The sequence below is a fragment of the Equus przewalskii genome, chromosome 12 (genome assembly GCF_037783145.1).
Source record: "Equus przewalskii isolate Varuska chromosome 12, EquPr2, whole genome shotgun sequence".
Lineage (NCBI taxonomy): Eukaryota > Metazoa > Chordata > Mammalia > Perissodactyla > Equidae > Equus > Equus przewalskii.
The window spans coordinates 8,034,680-8,050,353 of record NC_091842.1 but is presented as its reverse complement, the minus strand read 5'-3'; the positions used below and the strand labels follow the sequence as shown (position 1 = coordinate 8,050,353).

At 51.9% G+C, this 15,674-nt stretch overlaps 2 protein-coding genes across 4 annotated transcripts; one reads left to right on the top strand and one right to left on the bottom strand.

The window, feature by feature from the left end:
* Positions 1 to 158: 158 nt before the first annotated feature.
* Positions 159 to 7,814, top strand: MCM7 (minichromosome maintenance complex component 7). Of its 3 annotated transcripts, none has more exons than XM_008536571.2 (15): positions 159 to 294; positions 1,502 to 1,581; positions 1,931 to 2,095; positions 2,259 to 2,383; positions 2,458 to 2,638; positions 2,915 to 3,052; positions 3,360 to 3,509; positions 3,730 to 3,844; positions 3,939 to 4,070; positions 4,318 to 4,401; positions 4,709 to 5,102; positions 5,400 to 5,483; positions 6,175 to 6,343; positions 7,122 to 7,231; positions 7,428 to 7,814. In XM_008536571.2, exons 1-15 carry the CDS (start codon positions 264 to 266, stop codon positions 7,627 to 7,629), a joined length of 2,160 nt encoding a protein of 719 aa, XP_008534793.1. In that variant the 5' UTR covers positions 159 to 263; the 3' UTR covers positions 7,630 to 7,814. The 3 variants fall into 3 exon arrangements, with proteins under 3 accessions (XP_008534793.1, XP_008534795.1, XP_008534794.1); XM_008536573.2 differs by lacking the exon at positions 159 to 294 and adding an exon at positions 701 to 851; XM_008536572.2 differs by lacking the exon at positions 159 to 294 and adding an exon at positions 780 to 1,166.
* Positions 7,815 to 8,749: 935 nt separating this feature from the next.
* On the bottom strand, positions 8,750 to 11,509 carry COPS6 (COP9 signalosome subunit 6). Its single transcript, XM_070567654.1, has 10 exons — positions 11,271 to 11,509; positions 10,925 to 11,050; positions 10,576 to 10,707; positions 10,217 to 10,305; positions 10,053 to 10,115; positions 9,675 to 9,722; positions 9,484 to 9,598; positions 9,298 to 9,390; positions 9,100 to 9,200; positions 8,750 to 9,013 (listed from the first exon to the last, which is right to left on the bottom strand). The coding sequence occupies exons 1-10, from the start codon at positions 11,335 to 11,337 to the stop codon at positions 8,873 to 8,875; spliced, it is 975 nt and encodes a 324-aa protein (XP_070423755.1). The 5' UTR covers positions 11,338 to 11,509; the 3' UTR covers positions 8,750 to 8,872.
* Positions 11,510 to 15,674: the final 4,165 nt, after the last annotated feature.

Below are 15,674 nucleotides of genomic sequence, written 5' to 3'. Positions count from 1 at the left end.
TCCCCTCCCGACACCCGCGCAGCTTCCCCGTCACTCAGCCCAGACTCGCCCGGTGATTGGCCGAGGCGGGGCCTGAGGCGAATGGGAGGGGTGGAAGATCTCTTCTCTGATTGGCCCTCACGCAGTGGCGCCGGTCACGTGAGGGGCGACGTTTCGCGCCAATTTCGGTTGGTCGGCTGCAGTCCGCCGCGCGGGCGTTCTCTGCTACCCGGGGAGTGAGATCCTTGAGCCCGCCAACTGCTGCGGCACGGCCCTCAGCAGCGATGGCGCTTAAGGACTACGCGCTCGAGAAAGGTAAGGGTGTACAAGCCTGGGAGGGGCGTCCTGCGCGGGAAGCCTCCCGGCCAACACCTGTTGGTGTGAGCTGGGGTCCTGGGGGGCCGGGGCCGGCGGGCTCTGGGCGCGCGAGACCCGAGGCGGGATCGGGAGGCGGCGGGCTGCGGCAGATGGTGCCTGGGAGGCTCGCGGGGCACCGAGGGCGAGAAGAGCTGTAAACGTGTCCAGGAAAGCAGTGGGGGATCCTGATCGGAGGCAGGCAGCCTGGCTGGGGCTCCAGAGGGGAGATTCGCGCCCAGGAGAGGCCGGGACATCAGGGGACGTTGGCTGAGACTCAGGCAGCCACCGACCCCTTCCCCCCGCGCCCTTAGGCATTCCGAGTGCCCGCGTTCTCCCGAGACGCGCCGAAGCCCCGGGGGCGGGCAGTCTCGGGCCGCTGCGCGCCAGGATTGGCCATTTTAGGCCAACCTCCGAGCGGAAGTGAAGGCGGGCGGAAGTTGCGCGACGAGGCTGGAGGGAGTGTCGTGTGTAAACAGTGTCCTTCCGCGCGGCGGCCTCGGAGAGAGCTACCGAGGGTGGGGGCGTGCCTCGAATTGGGGGGTTTAGCGAGAGGCCCAGAAGGGCAATAGTAGTGGGGGGACAGAGTGGCCTTGGACTAGCCCGCCAGTTGCCAGATGGGCTCCCGCTCTGGGCGGAGGAATCCCGGGCTGTGAGGCGGCGGCATCGGGGCCCATGTGCTTCTTTGTTTACTAAGAGCGGAAGCAGTGGCGGGAGAGCGGGTGGAGGAAGGGCCTAGTGGCCGCGATCGCAATGAGAGCGGAGGTTTAGGGGACCGAAAGAAAAGGGAGTGTCGTACGCGTGGAAGAATAGCTGAGAACCTTGAGAGCTGAGTATGTTGCTGGGTGTGAGAGGCCCTTGGGAAAGGCTACAAAGATTTCTAACTAAGGCAGAGACTGGAATTCCCCGGGGAGGAGGGCGTTGGGTAATACTCTTTAAGTGCCAGGGGCGCCTGATTCTTCCCCGGCTGAAAACAGACTTGTGAAAAGGAGTTCTGCCCAGTCGGGGGAGAATTTCCTAGGCTTATTTAAGTGTTCACATGATTAACTAGTTGACATTTCTTGTTTTAAATAAAAGGGGGTTTCTTAGATTTCTATCAGAGGAGTTTACAGTAAGGGATGTGAAAGAAGGAAAGCTTGATCCTCATGATTTTACATATATGTTACAGAAAAGGTGAAGAAGTTCCTACAAGAGTTTTACCAGGATGAGGAATTTGCCAAGAAGCAGTTCAAGTATGGGAACCAGTTGGTAAGTCTAAGACTAGGTAGAGGGAAGGGGGTGGTTGCTTAAGGAGCTCTAAGAGGTGGCCCGGCTTATTTCAGCAGTTATGTTTGTCTGTAAGTGACATGCGTTTAGCACCATACCTGATACCTGGTAAGTGAATAGAACACTATGTTCGTGATAACTAAGGTGTTTTTAGGAGTTGGGAGGCTGTGTTTTGGAGGCTGAGAAGTGAGTATTGCTCTGTGTCACATCACTCTTTGTCCTCTGTGGAGGCCTGGAACCTGTGTGCTCAGCTTGCAGTGGTGGGTCCTTGCACGTGAATACTGGTGAGCACAGTAAACTTGGCTCTGTTGCTGTCTCTTCCCCGCTGCAGGTTCGACTGGCTCACCGGGAACAAGTGGCAATGTACATAGACCTAGATGATATAGCTGAGGATGACCCCGAGTTGGTGGACTCGATTTGTGAGAACGCCAAGCGCTATGTGAGGCTCTTTGCTGATGCTGTCCAGGAGCTGCTGCCTCAGTACAAAGAGAGGGAGGTGAGTGGTTGCAGAAAAATACAGGGCAAGGAACTTCGGTTTCTGTCAAGAGGCTCCTCAGAGAGTGTTTTCTGAGTTAGCAGAAAGAGGGGCAGTGATTTCTGCCTGGCTCTGTCTTTTCCCCATCCTGCCGCTCATTTTTCCTATCTTTTCCCTCTTTTAGGTAGTAAATAAAGATGTTCTGGACGTTTACATTGAACACCGGCTGATGATGGAACAGCGGAACCGGGACCCTGGGGCAGCCCGAAGTCCCCAGAACCAGTACCCTCCTGAACTCATGCGCAGATTGTAAGTGGTGTCAGTGGACAAGGGTATGGGAATTTATCCTCCAGGACCTTGCTGATGATTATCTTCTCCCTTAGTGAGCTGTACTTCCAAGGCCCAACCAGTAACAAGCCTCGTGTCATCAGGGAAGTACGGGCTGACTCTGTGGGGAAATTGGTAACAGTGCGTGGAATTGTCACTCGCGTCTCTGAAGTCAAACCCAGAATGGTGGTGGCCACTTACACTTGTGACCAGTGTGGGGCAGAGACCTATCAGCCGGTATGTGTAGAGCAAGGAACAGGAACATGCTTAACTCTTACTGGATTTTGAAAGAAATAATCTTGTCTGCTGGTGTTTATCTGTCATGTTCACTGTTCATTATGAAACATGCCTCTGTGTTCACTTTTTATTCTTTTTCTGGTATGTGCTGGTCTTTCCATTCATCCTGTGTTCTTGGTGCCTATTGATATTGAAGAAAAAATGGGGTTTGAGTGACTGATCCTAAGGGGCTCATTTCCTTCTGATTTCTTCTTTGTTTCCTTTCTTACATCATAGATCCAGTCTCCCACTTTCATGCCTCTGATCATGTGCCCGAGCCAGGAGTGCCAGACCAACCGCTCAGGAGGGCGGCTATATCTGCAGACACGTGGCTCCAAATTCATCAAGTTCCAGGAAATGAAGATGCAGGAACATGTGAGTTTGTGGTATGTGGCCCAGGGAAGGTCAAGCTTGGGAGTCCACTGAAATCCTGCAGTCACTCATGGAGTGGGAGAAAGGAGAACAGAAGCGGGAAGAGCTGAGGCAGAGAAATCGCCAAGGGCAGGAGGAAGGTTTAACTGGAACTTTCTGATTAAGCTGGGAAGAAGTCAAGGAGATCTCAGCTTCCCTCTGCCTGGGCAGGCCAAGAAGTAGAAGAGTGGTAGGCCTAGGGAGGGAAGGTCAGACCCTCGTAGGCCTCGTGTTCCTTTCTCCTAGCCTCATGTACCCTCCTCCCCCATAGAGTGACCAAGTGCCTGTGGGAAACATCCCTCGTAGTATCACGGTGCTAGTAGAAGGAGAGAACACAAGGATCGCCCAGCCTGGGGACCACGTCAGCGTCACTGGTATCTTCTTGCCGATCCTGCGCACTGGGTTCCGACAGGTGGTACAGGTAAGAAAGGGAGTTTCTGATGAGGGGGAGATGTTCCCCTTTCCTCTTCACCCGCACACTCTCAGCAGCCCCACAGAGAACAATCAACAGCAAACCACCAAACAAAATAGAACAAAGGGTTCTGTCAGGCACTCCTGGGGGGTCTCAGGTGGATGAGGGACTCACATGGATGGGCAAGTTAAAGGGACTTCATTAGTCTCCTGGCATTTTCCTGCCCAAGGGTTTGCTCTCAGAAACATACCTGGAAGCCCATCGGATTGTGAAGATGAATAAGAGTGAGGATGATGAGGCTGGTGCTGGAGAGCTGAGCAGGGAGGAGCTGAGGCAGATTGCAGGTGAGAGGCCAGGGGGAACACTGGGCGTGTGAGTTTCTTCTAGAGCTCTTCCCCCACCCAAAAAAAATACTCATTCATCTTCACTTTCTCACAGAGGAGGATTTCTATGAAAAGTTGGCAGCTTCCATTGCCCCAGAGATATATGGGCACGAAGACGTGAAGAAGGCGCTGCTGCTTCTGCTAGTGGGGGGTGTGGACCAGTCTCCTCGAGGCATGAAAATCAGGGGTAAGAGGAAAAATAAGGGAGACACTTGGGTGAGTGAAGGCATTTGGGTAGAAGAAAGGATAACAAGGACTAGTGTCCTGTAGGTCGGAGAATAAAATTCAGCATTTTGGCTTCATGGACACAGGGTGGGATCAGAAGAAATAGTGCTGAGTATGGTGGGGAAGCAGACCTGAGAGGTATTTTTCTCTGTTGTTGAACAACGTGCCTTGAAAGAATAGTCACCTAGGGGCTTCCTTCCCTTCCTCAGGCAACATCAACATCTGCCTGATGGGGGATCCTGGTGTGGCCAAGTCTCAGCTCTTGTCCTACATCGATCGCCTGGCCCCCCGCAGTGAGTAATCGGACCTGGGAGAGGTGAGCGTAGAAGACAGGGATAGGGCCACCATGTTTATTCTCTTCCTTGAGGCTTGGGAAGGTGGGGAGGGTTGGAGAGGGGAGGTGTTGCCAGTGCCAAGACCCCACAGATCTTCGCCTGCCTGGAGAAGGCCTGGACAGGTAGGCAGAGCAGTTCAGTGCAGGCCTCACCTCACTGTCCCCATTTCTTGTGTTCTTTGCCCTATGCTTGTTTCCTTCCTTGTTCCTTTCCCTCTTCCTAAACTTGTCTGCTTATTTTCTCTCTTCCCGACCCTGCCGTTCAGGCCAGTACACAACAGGCCGGGGCTCCTCCGGAGTGGGGCTTACAGCCGCTGTGCTGAGAGACTCTGTGAGTGGAGAACTGACCTTAGAGGGCGGGGCCCTTGTGCTGGCTGACCAGGGTGTGTGCTGCATTGATGAGTTTGACAAGATGGCTGAGGCTGACCGCACAGCCATCCATGAGGTCATGGAGCAGCAAACCATCTCCATTGCCAAGGCGGGCATTCTCACAACACTCAACGCCCGCTGCTCCATCTTAGCTGCTGCCAACCCTGCCTACGGACGCTACAACCCTCGCCGCAGCCTGGAGCAGAACATACAGCTTCCTGCTGCGCTGCTCTCCCGATTTGACCTCCTCTGGCTGATCCAGGACCGGCCTGACCGAGACAATGACCTACGGTGAATGAAGCTCAACACTCAAGGAGACATCCTTTAGTAATGATTTGGGGAGGATTAGAAAACCCCTTAAATTCTCTGCTGTGGAAACTCAAGAGTCGAGAGCCTTCCTCTTATAGCAGGGGCTGGTCCACAGTTCTTAGGAGGGGAGTCAGGGCTGAAACGCTGAGCATTTCCTGGGAAAAAGTGTCCCTGCCACGCTGTGAGGAGATGGTGGAGCTAAGGGAAGAAGATATAGAGTTGGGGCACAGGGTGTGTGGCACCAAAACGACTGTTAACTGCTTACTTCCACTCTCCCAGGTTGGCGCAGCACATTACATATGTGCACCAGCACAGCCGGCAGCCCCCCGCCCAGTTTGAACCTTTGGACATGAAGCTTATGAGGTAGGAGAGCTGGGTAAGGACCAGTATACTTCACCAGTCACCACATGTGGCAGTGTCTTGGGCCATGCGTGCATCTCCTGAAAAGCTTTCAGCCTTAGGGTGTGTATTTTTCACCCCTCCCCCTCCGGCTGTGTCCTGGATCTGAGAACAGTGAGTCTGGGCCCACCCCCAGCCCAGCCACACGAGAAAAACATGGCATCAGAACCTGCTTTCACACCACCTCTGCCACCTGCCTGTCTCAGGGTTGAGGCAGGTTCAGATTTTAGGCAAAGCTGGATCCTGTCCCACGGTTACTTGATATCACTTTTCTCCACGGGGTCTGTGCGAGGCCTTCTGGTCATCTCTGAAGTTTTTCTTTTACCTATCTCTTAAAATATATTTCTGCTCCTTTTAGCCATGTCATAGAATCAGGGGAGGGGACTTGACCATCTCTTAAGACGGGCAGCTTTGTCTTATTCATGCAAAGGCCATTTTCCTGAAAAGTTGGAAATAATTTGAAATGCACCATGTGGAGAAGCCATCAGTGATATTCAAGCCAAGCAAATAATCATCCACTAGTTTTTCTTACTTAAAAGCCCCCCGTCCCCCCGTCCCCCCGCAAGAGTTTCCTTAAACCGAAAACTCACACAGGAAAAACACACACTCTCCCCATCTCCCTTTTCCACTTTCCCACAAACCTTCTCTCCCGCAGACGGTACATAGCCATGTGCCGGGAGAAGCAGCCCGCAGTGCCAGAGTCTCTGGCCGACTATATCACAGCAGCGTATGTGGAGATGAGGCGAGAGGCTTGGGCTAGTAAAGACGCCACCTACACTTCTGCCCGGACTCTGCTGGCCATTCTGCGACTGTCCACTGCTCTGGTGAGTGCCAGGCCCCGTTCTGTTGGAGGGTGGTCTGTTTGGACCCTCTCTGGGCAGCCTGCCTTGATAATGTCCTCACTCATTGCCTCCTCCCTCCCACTCAGGCCCTGCCGGGGCTAAAGTGCTGACAGTGCAGATAGTGGTCCTCTCCATGCTACCGCACTGTGGGTACTTGCTGCTCCAGTAGGGCACGCACAGCGTCCCTGGAGGGAAAGGCCTTCTCCCTGCTTCTCAGACCTCACCAAGGGGATGGATGGGGTTAATTTCACTCCCTATGTCCTAGATCCTGTGCTAGAAACCTTCATTTCTGTCCTCACATCTTGGACCTTAGTCCTGGGGGCTCCAAAGTGCTGTTCGTGCAGGTAGTGTGATTACCTGACCTACTGCTGAGCTAGCACTTCCCGAGCCCCAGGGACACAGCCTCTCTGCCAATCGCCTTCTTGGCTGAGCTCCCCAACCTCCATCTGTCATGGTGGGGAGCCCAGTGGAGTTCAGAAGAGTCTGGTCTCCCTCACAGGACAGCTGAACACCGGGACTGGCCAGTGTTGAGAGGCGGAGACTTGGGCAATTGCTGGACGCTGCCCTGGGCATTGCACTTGTCTCGGTCTGACAGTGCCGGCCCCACACGGCGGATGTTTGGGGGGACGGGAGGGGCCTCCACTCGTTTTGTGAGTAGGCAACACATGGGTTGGCCAACCTTAAAGCTGGAGCAAGGGGGTTCCCTGACTTTGTTCCACTCCCCTCCTCCCGTTCCCATCTCTCCCCACCTTCCCCTTAGGCGCGTCTGCGAATGGTGGACACAGTGGAGAAAGAAGATGTGAATGAAGCCATAAGGCTAATGGAGATGTCAAAGGACTCACTTCTGGGTGACAAGGGGCAAACAGCTAGGTGAGTGGTTTAATGAAGGATGAAATCAGGAGTCACCTTGACTTTCCTTGAGCAGACAGACCACTTATCCTTGTGGCTTCTGTATCCACACGTGTATGATCTTGGCCTCAGAATTCTAACACTGACCACTGTTCTTTGCTCACGTTGGGTATTCTTGTTTGTACCTGACCTTTCACACCACGCCTGTTTCCTTCAGGACTCAGAGACCAGCAGATGTGATATTTGCCACTGTCCGTGAGTTGGTCTCAGAGGGCCGGAGTGTCCGGTTTTCTGAGGCGGAGCAGCGCTGTATATCTCGTGGCTTCACACCTGCCCAATTCCAGGCGGCTCTAGATGAGTATGAGGAGCTAAACGTCTGGCAGGTCAATACTGCCCGGACACGGATCACTTTCGTCTGACTCCAACCTGCTTGAGACAGTGGGGTCTACGCTGCACACCATGTTTAACCCTCTTCAAAGGTCTAACAGTGCCCTGGAGGTCTAATGGAACCAAAAAGGCGCTGCGCTTGTTTTTCCAGAGCTGCACTTGTTTATTCATTTCTTTTGCTAATAAAGTGTTTGTAGATTGCTGCCTTCTGTTAAAATGATATTGTGAATTTTCTAGATCCATACCTTGTTCCCTTTATGCTTGTCTTATTCCATCCACTCAGCAAATTTACTGAATAAAGTACCTGTTCTACCTGCCAGATACCAATGCGGACCCAGGGGTACAAACAGGAAGGAGAAGCCTCCTGTATGCAGATTATGTGGGTGATGGAGCTCCACTCTGATCCCCCCTCCTGCCATCTCAAGTATTTACTGGGCCTACTTCTGTGTGTCCCTCAGGTTCTGGGGATCCAGAGCCTCTCCGAGCCAACTCTCCTTCATTTCTACGTCTTGACATCAGACTCTCATTTTTCATACTTCCCTAGTCCCAACTCCCACTCTGAAGCCTTATTTAGGGGGTGATGAAAATTGGGGACCTGGAGGGTGGCACATGGAAATATGGTACCTGGCATAAGTAACTATGTAACACTCCCTGTATTGAGACCATCTCCTGACCTCTGAAGTACAGGCTGCTGCCTGCTAGGGTTGAGGGGCCCTATGGGTCAGGCACACTCAATAAATGTTAGCAGTAATTGAGAAACGCCTGCCTCTTGGCAATACGTGGTGCCCATAGTCCTTTATACAGATGTGCTTAATATCCCGCTTCCTCCCACTCCCCTTTTTGTGTGTGAAAAACAATTTAGCTTGGGCAAGTAGTCATCTGTCTTATTTACAGGGTTGGTCTTTGTAAGTTGATGTCATAGGCTGACAGCTCTCTTAGGTGGAAGCTGCCAGCCTTTGGCTCAATATAAAGACAGTCCACCTGACTGGACATGGGGCCACTTCAAGTGGCAGTGAGCTCCCAATCACTGGAGGGTGTCAAGAAGAGTTGAAGATGGGGCTCGTGCCCCTGAGCAGGTCTGGAACCAACACCCTCTAAGATCCAACTTGAGAAACCTGTGTGGTGCCTAACAGAGAGGACAGAGCCACTGGAAGGGGTGCTGAGGGGCTGCTCCCCCTTTTATTAATGACAGGTTTCTGTGAAGGGAGTACAGCACCCCTCCCCTCTGGGACAGCTACTGTCTGACCCCTGTGCATCATTCCTTCAAGTACCCCATCAGAAGAAGAGTCCCCGCATCCGCCTGCCGATGCCTTGTCGATCATAGAGGACGTTGAATTTGTTCACAAACTGGTTCATGGTGTTGCACGTTTTGGTGATGGTACCAAGGTAGGCCATGAGCCCCACGTCATTGCATTGCTGAGAGGGAACAGAAAAAACCAGTTGCCCGGAGAAGAACAACAGTCCGATAAGCCCCACCTCCCCATCCTGGGTTTTACACTCACATCGTAAAAGTCTGTCTTGAACTTGTCTGTGCTGAGCACTGGCAGGCAGTGACACAGCGCATAGGCCTCCCGCAGGATCTCATGATTAAAGGGGACCTCTCCTAAAGGCACAAAAAGAGGTTGTGTTAATGTAGATGCTGTCACTTCCCCAGGAGAGAGGAAAAGTGGTATAAAGTGCCAGGCAGACACCTATCCTACCCGCTTCAGAGGCCTTGACGTACTCCAAGATGAGCTTGACACGGCTATGCAGCATCTTGATGGCGCTGTGCTGTGCTATCAGGTGTTCAGCTACTGCAGGGGGACGGGGGACAGGCCAAGGGTGAGAAGGCGTGTGGCCACACCTCCCACCCCCACTTCCAAGAAAGCCCCTCCAGCCTCCATTACCAGTGGAGTTCTCTCCACTGCCTGTTGCTGTCATTCGGGCCACGTGGTCTACACCAATGCGTTCAGCTTCCTCTGTCGCCAGAGTGTAGGTCAGCTCAGCAAACAGCATTGTGGCCTACAGGGCACGTAAGGAGAGTCAAAAGCCAGAAATGCCAGGAGCAGGATCTGAGAAGTGAAGGGTAGGGCATTACCTCTCCATTGATTATATCGATGACAGACTCAAAAACGCTGACGGGAAGCTATAAAGAGGAGGGAGAAGAGCTCTTACTAACATCAAATGCACCTCAGCCTATACTATGAGCCAAAAACTGGGCTAGGCCCTTTCCCATTAGATTTTCTCATGTAATCATCCCAAGGACCCAGTGAAATAGGGATTACCCCATTTTACACTTGAGGAAAACGCAGTGTAGAGGTTACATGTCTAACCCAAAGTCACACAGCTAGTAAGTGGCAGAATGGAGATTCAACTCAATAGAGATGTCATACAGTAAAGGAGAGCAGGGGATGAGGATAAAAGGCACAGTGACAGACAAAGCATGACAACTGGGCGTGGGGTCAGTATAACTCACATCTGTGTGCTTGGTCATAGGGTTCAGCTTAAGAAAGAGGGGGCTCTCGATGATCTCGCACACCTGGAAGAGGGGGAGGATGGACAAACGTGTCAATGCCCATCTTTCTTCTCCTCATCCTCTATTCTCTGTCCCCCAGCACGCACATGTGGCAACATGTATACCTGCTTATGGACGTGGATGTCGGAGGGGTCAGGCGGCCCCCCTGTAGTATACCAACCCAGAAACTCCAATTCCTTGAATACCTGTTTAACTGGAGAGGAAGAGGCCAGAGCACACAGTATTGCTTTAAACCAACCTTCCTTAAGTTGAAGCTCCCGGTGTATTTTCACCAGTTTCTCACCTCCCCACTCAAATCCCGGCTCAATTTAGAATGTTTTCTTTTTCTGAGATCTCTTCAGCTACTCTCTCTTCACTTTTCTCCGTTCTCATCCTATTGTTTGCTTCTTCCCAACCCTCCCCACCTTCCCACTCTGCTTTTTTCCACTCCCACTCGTCTCCCCCACTTCTATTCCCCTCTCACACTGCTCCTCCTTGGTGTAATAATATTCCTTGTCAATGATAATCTTCTCTTCCACGGTGTGGGACAGCAGCTCAAAGGAGTTCATCACCTCGATATTTCGGCCCTCTTGCTTCCCGATCAGAGCCCCAATCACTGGGGGAGAGAACAACACACAGCGGCGAAGGTAAGAAACCCCGAAACTTTTTCCGAATTATTATAGCCTGAGGGTGTGAGGTCGGTCCGAACCAAGTACTGGGGATACAGTGATTTAGGGGAGGGAGAGCTGGCTTCAGGAAAGGAAGGGGAAGAGACCACTATTTGAAGGAGGTGACCAAGGACAGGACGTTGGAGAATTATGCCCAACACTCACCCTGCATGGGCCGCCCCTCCTGGGAGCGCATGCGAATCCAATGGTCTGAGATGTTGAGAATGACGAGGGGATGAAGAGCGACTGAAACACTGCCAGTCACCCCGGAGGCCATCACGCTTGGGACTACTAAGAGTGGAGGAAAAGGAAGGAAGGTGAGATCCCGGGCCTCACGTTCTTCCCGGGAGATGAGAGCGGGCACAGCAGAGCCGGGGCCATACATCCCTCCTGCAAGTTATCCCAGGAGCGATGCTGCCGTCCCGCCCTCCTGACTTCTCGGCGGAGCCCAGCAAGGCCTTGACGCCCCGCGAGGGGGGTCTCCAGAAGCCGCCCCCGCGGGGCCCGTTACCTGCTGCATCCACCTCCATCCCGCTGCTCCCTCCGGTCCCGTTCGTCGCAACCCCCGCCGACGCCATTTTCCCCGCGCCCGCCAGCCTCGGCCCCGCCCCCCCTCCCGGTTTCCGTACGGAGGCGGCGCATGCTCAGTGCCCCCGCGGCGCACGCTGCCCTGGCGCCGGTCCGCGGCAGGCGGCGCAGGCGGCCGGCGACCGGGAAAGCTCCAGGCCTTCAAAACCCCGGAGCAGACAGATGGTCGTGGAGGTTGATCCCGCCTCTTTCCTGCGGCTGACCTTGAACAAGTTACTTAACCCCACCGCATCCTTATAGTTCAGTAGAATTGGGATAAGACTGCCTAGTTTCTAAGGCTGTTGCGAAATGAATGAAATATCATGTAATTGCCCCAGAATAAGATCCGAGCTCCCAACCACGGCCCGCAAGGCCCTGCATGATCCAGCCCTGCCTGCAGGCGACCCTGCAGCCACACTGGCCCTCACGTCTGTTTCTTTCACACGTACCCCTTCAAGGGTCTCGTGTCGTTCATCGTTGTATCTCCTGTGACCAACACTGTACCTGACGCTGCGGCACCTAAATATTTGAGCGAGTGAATGAATGAATAGTTTGGGGTGGAGCCTGGTCTTGAGTGGCTCCATCTGCATGTCCTGTCTTACCTCCTCCTAAGCAGTGACATTACCTTCAGTACTAGGAACATCCCGGGCATTTTCTAACCCTTCCCAACCTCCCTCTCTATCTTCCATCGCCATCAGCCTTTCAAAGCTCACCTCCAGCAAACCTAACTCACTCCAGCCGTCTCTGCACTCCTACACGCAAGCGAGTTATGTACACTGCCTTTACCCCTCCTGCTTCCCCCACATGTCTGGCTGGCTCATTTAGTATATGTCTGTACCTGACCCAAAGGGTAAGCTCTAGAAAGCAGGTAGAGACCTGTGTCTTGATCCTGCAGAGCCTATTCTGGTACCTAGAACTAGCAGATACCAGGAGATGTTTTCTGGTGATAACGGTGATTTATGTGAATTAAGCAATCTCTCCATTTAGAAGCCCAGATGAAGGGAAGTGGAAGGCCCAGCAATCCTCAAAGGAAGGGGCTGGAGAAATCCTGCGGGAGAGGGGTCTTCTGGCCAAGGGGAAATTAAGAAAGAGTTTGTCTCATTCTAATCCCCAGGGGAAAACCTCTCAGCCAATTGAGATGGTTATGGAAGAAAATCATATATGCCTCACTTAGGAAAAATGAAGTCAGAAAAATGTAACTCTTTTCAATGGTAGGCAGCTTCTAAGGAGTACAATGCTTTTCAGCTAGACTGAGTGCTAAAATAAAACCAAGAATTATTCTGGTGTTAATAAAGTTGATAATTTGCATTGCTGTTTCACATGCTAAAGAACTCCTTTGTCTTTTTGTTGTTTCAAATGCTTTTAAGAGCTAGTCCTAATGGCCTAGCAGTTAAAGTTCCCTGCTTTCCGCTTCAACAGCCCGGGGTTCGGTTCCCAGGTGCAGAACCACACCACTCATCTGTCAGTAGCCATGCTGTGGTGGTGGCTCACATAGAAGAACCAGAAGCACCTAAAACTATACACAACTATGCACTGGGGCTTTGAGGGGAGTGGGGGGGGGCAAGCAAAAAAGGAGGAAGATTGCCCACAGAGGTTAGCTTAAGGCGAATCTTCCCCTGCAAAAAAAAAAAAAAAATGCTTTTGAAACATTGTTGAGATAATTTACAACTCATAAAACAATGGTTATTGTGAAATTTAAAGATGCCTTTGAGATTGAATCAGTTGCTTATACATGCTTTGGAAGTAAATTCATTGAGCATTTCTTAAAGTGCATTGTATTTTAAAACTACAGAAAAAAATTCAAGTCCCTCTGTTCCCATTGTCACACTGCATTCTGTTGTCAAATCTTTATTTCCCTCCTATAAGGACACTTGGGATAACATTTAGTGCCCACTGGGATAATCCAGACTAATCTCCCCATCTGAAGATCCTTAACTTAATTGTAAATCCAGGATGATCTCCCCATCTGAAGATTCTTAATCATATCTGCAAAATCCCTTTTACCCTATAAAGTAACATTCACAAGTTCCAAGGATAAGGACCTGGATATCTTTTGGGAGCCATCGTTTGGCCTGCCACAGCATGTGCGGGCCACTGGAGGGGAGCTGGAGAGCAGTGTCTTCAATCAACTGGTCATTGTCTTCATGATCTAGAACCATGTCAGTCCAACAAGAGAATCCTTGTGGCTGCACTGGATTTAGGTTGGAATTCCCTAGGCTCGCTTTTCGGCAGGCTGTACCCAGTGGGTCTACCAACCAGGCTGGCCTGGGATAGGAAAAAAAAAAAAGAAATGTCATCCCAAGGAATGGTCAGGGCAGAGTCTTTAATTTTCAAAATAAGTCTGGACAGCTCCCCACTCCTTTCATCATGATCATTGCCCAAGAGATGGCTGACCAAGAGGAGACGAACTTTTTCAGGGAAAGTCACATTCGGTGACCAGGCTGCCTTACTAAGGTGTGTGGACCCAGGAGGAGGGCAGGGAGGTAGAGATGACTTGGAGGAGGCTGTTCCAGTGCTCGGCAACCAGATGCTGAGGATGGTAGGGAGCGTGGATTGTCCATCCAACACTCTGACTATTGGCCTATTGGGTGGCTTTTGTGACAAAAGGCGCACCATTGTCAGACTGTAGAGGGTCTTCAAAGCCTAAAACATGACATAGTTTAGTTTCAAGGGCCGTAATGATGTGGCCTGAGTCAGCAGATCAGACTGGAACAGGGTCACCGGCACCAGGAAAGCCCCTAGAGAGTGTCAAAGGTTCGATGGTGTCCGTTTACCAGAAGGGAGACGGAGCTTCTGGAAGGTGCAGGTTTGATCAACAGCTTGGTGTCAGTCAGTCTTATCAGAGACCAGGTCCCCACCATAAGCATCCACATGAATGACCCAATTGTCAGATAGAGACAAGGGGTGTTTGCATAGTTCGCTGCCCTAAAGGGTGTCTTTAATTTTCCATATCTGTCATCTTCAAGGCGGCAAACCGAACAGCCAGGCCATTGGCTAACAGCCCAAGTCAGTAAAATGTAACAAGGTCCATCAGGGGGAGTGCTGGCCAGACTTATGTTGAGAATGGCCTTTAGCTCTGCCCCCTGAGCACAGTGGTGATGTCTGCTTTCAGTTTTACATAGCTGGCCCTGAGCCTGGAAGCAGCAGCCACCCAATGGCCCACAGAAGTTTTCAACTTAGTTAAGACATCAGTAGACAAAGCCCAGGCGTTTAGGGGAACCTCTGAGATTTGAGGGACCCATTGATCCACATCTTTGCTTTAGGTGATTTCTCCCCAAGCAGTAAACTGCCATTTTTTCGTGAAAAACCCTTCTGGGGCCAGGCTGACCATCCTCTTTAGTATACTATTTCTACTTGACTAACGAGGCCTTTTAGGCTCTTCTCATCTTCTTGGTCATCAGGTCCGACTTGATTCACCCCCAAATAGGGGTACCAGGCTGGAGAGTTACAAGCCTCCTGGGTCTGGTGTTCTTCAGTAGCAGGTGTACGTGTGTCTGCATCCGACAGACGGCGCTATTGCACTGAGAAATGGCCTCTCTGCAAATACTGGCAGCAATCAAGTTTTTAAGTGAAACTGTGATTTAACCTTATATTCTTTATTGTTTCTGCTGGATCATCTGGGAGGGGAAAGAGAGGTGGGTTGGGGAGTGATCTGCATGTCCCACTGTCACCCTCTACATACAGCAGTCCCTGAATGGAAAAACCCCCTCTAACCCTTAAGGGACTGGAAAAGTGCAAGCGTATAATCCATCAGTTCCTGTGATGTATTCAGGTGTAGAAGCAGCAAAGACATCGGGCTCCACACAAGATCCCATTAGCTTCATTTCTCCACTGCAAACCTTGTCCAACCCCATCAGCTGAATTCAGGCACCTCTTCCCCTACAGGAACAAGGACCAAGAAATCTAACTCATGTTTGTCAAGGGCTACAACAACAACCTTCAGGACCCCGCTCTAATCCCCCTGGCTGAGGGTGCAGGGCAGAGGGGGAAGCCAGCCTGCAGGGCATGGCGGAGGCAGCAGAGGGGAAACTTAACTGTCAGCCTTTTCCCTTCTCTGGCCTTGCGCTCCACAGTCAGCACCCACAATTCAGTACTGCCTCCTCCCTCGAGGGGAGGGGTGGTACCTCCTGGCCTCCTGTAAATGCCCCAGCCCAGGGCACCCTTTCTTTCTGCACCCATGCATGTTGCTTCATTTTACCCTGTAGTCCTTGGCACCTTGGCCCCCCCCGTGCCCAGCATCCTGTCCTTACGGACAGTTGTGGCAAGAATCAGGTATTGCAGCTGGGTTGTGAGTGCAGCCCAGAGGACATGCAGGCCACTGGTTTATGCAACACTGGCCAAAGGTGAC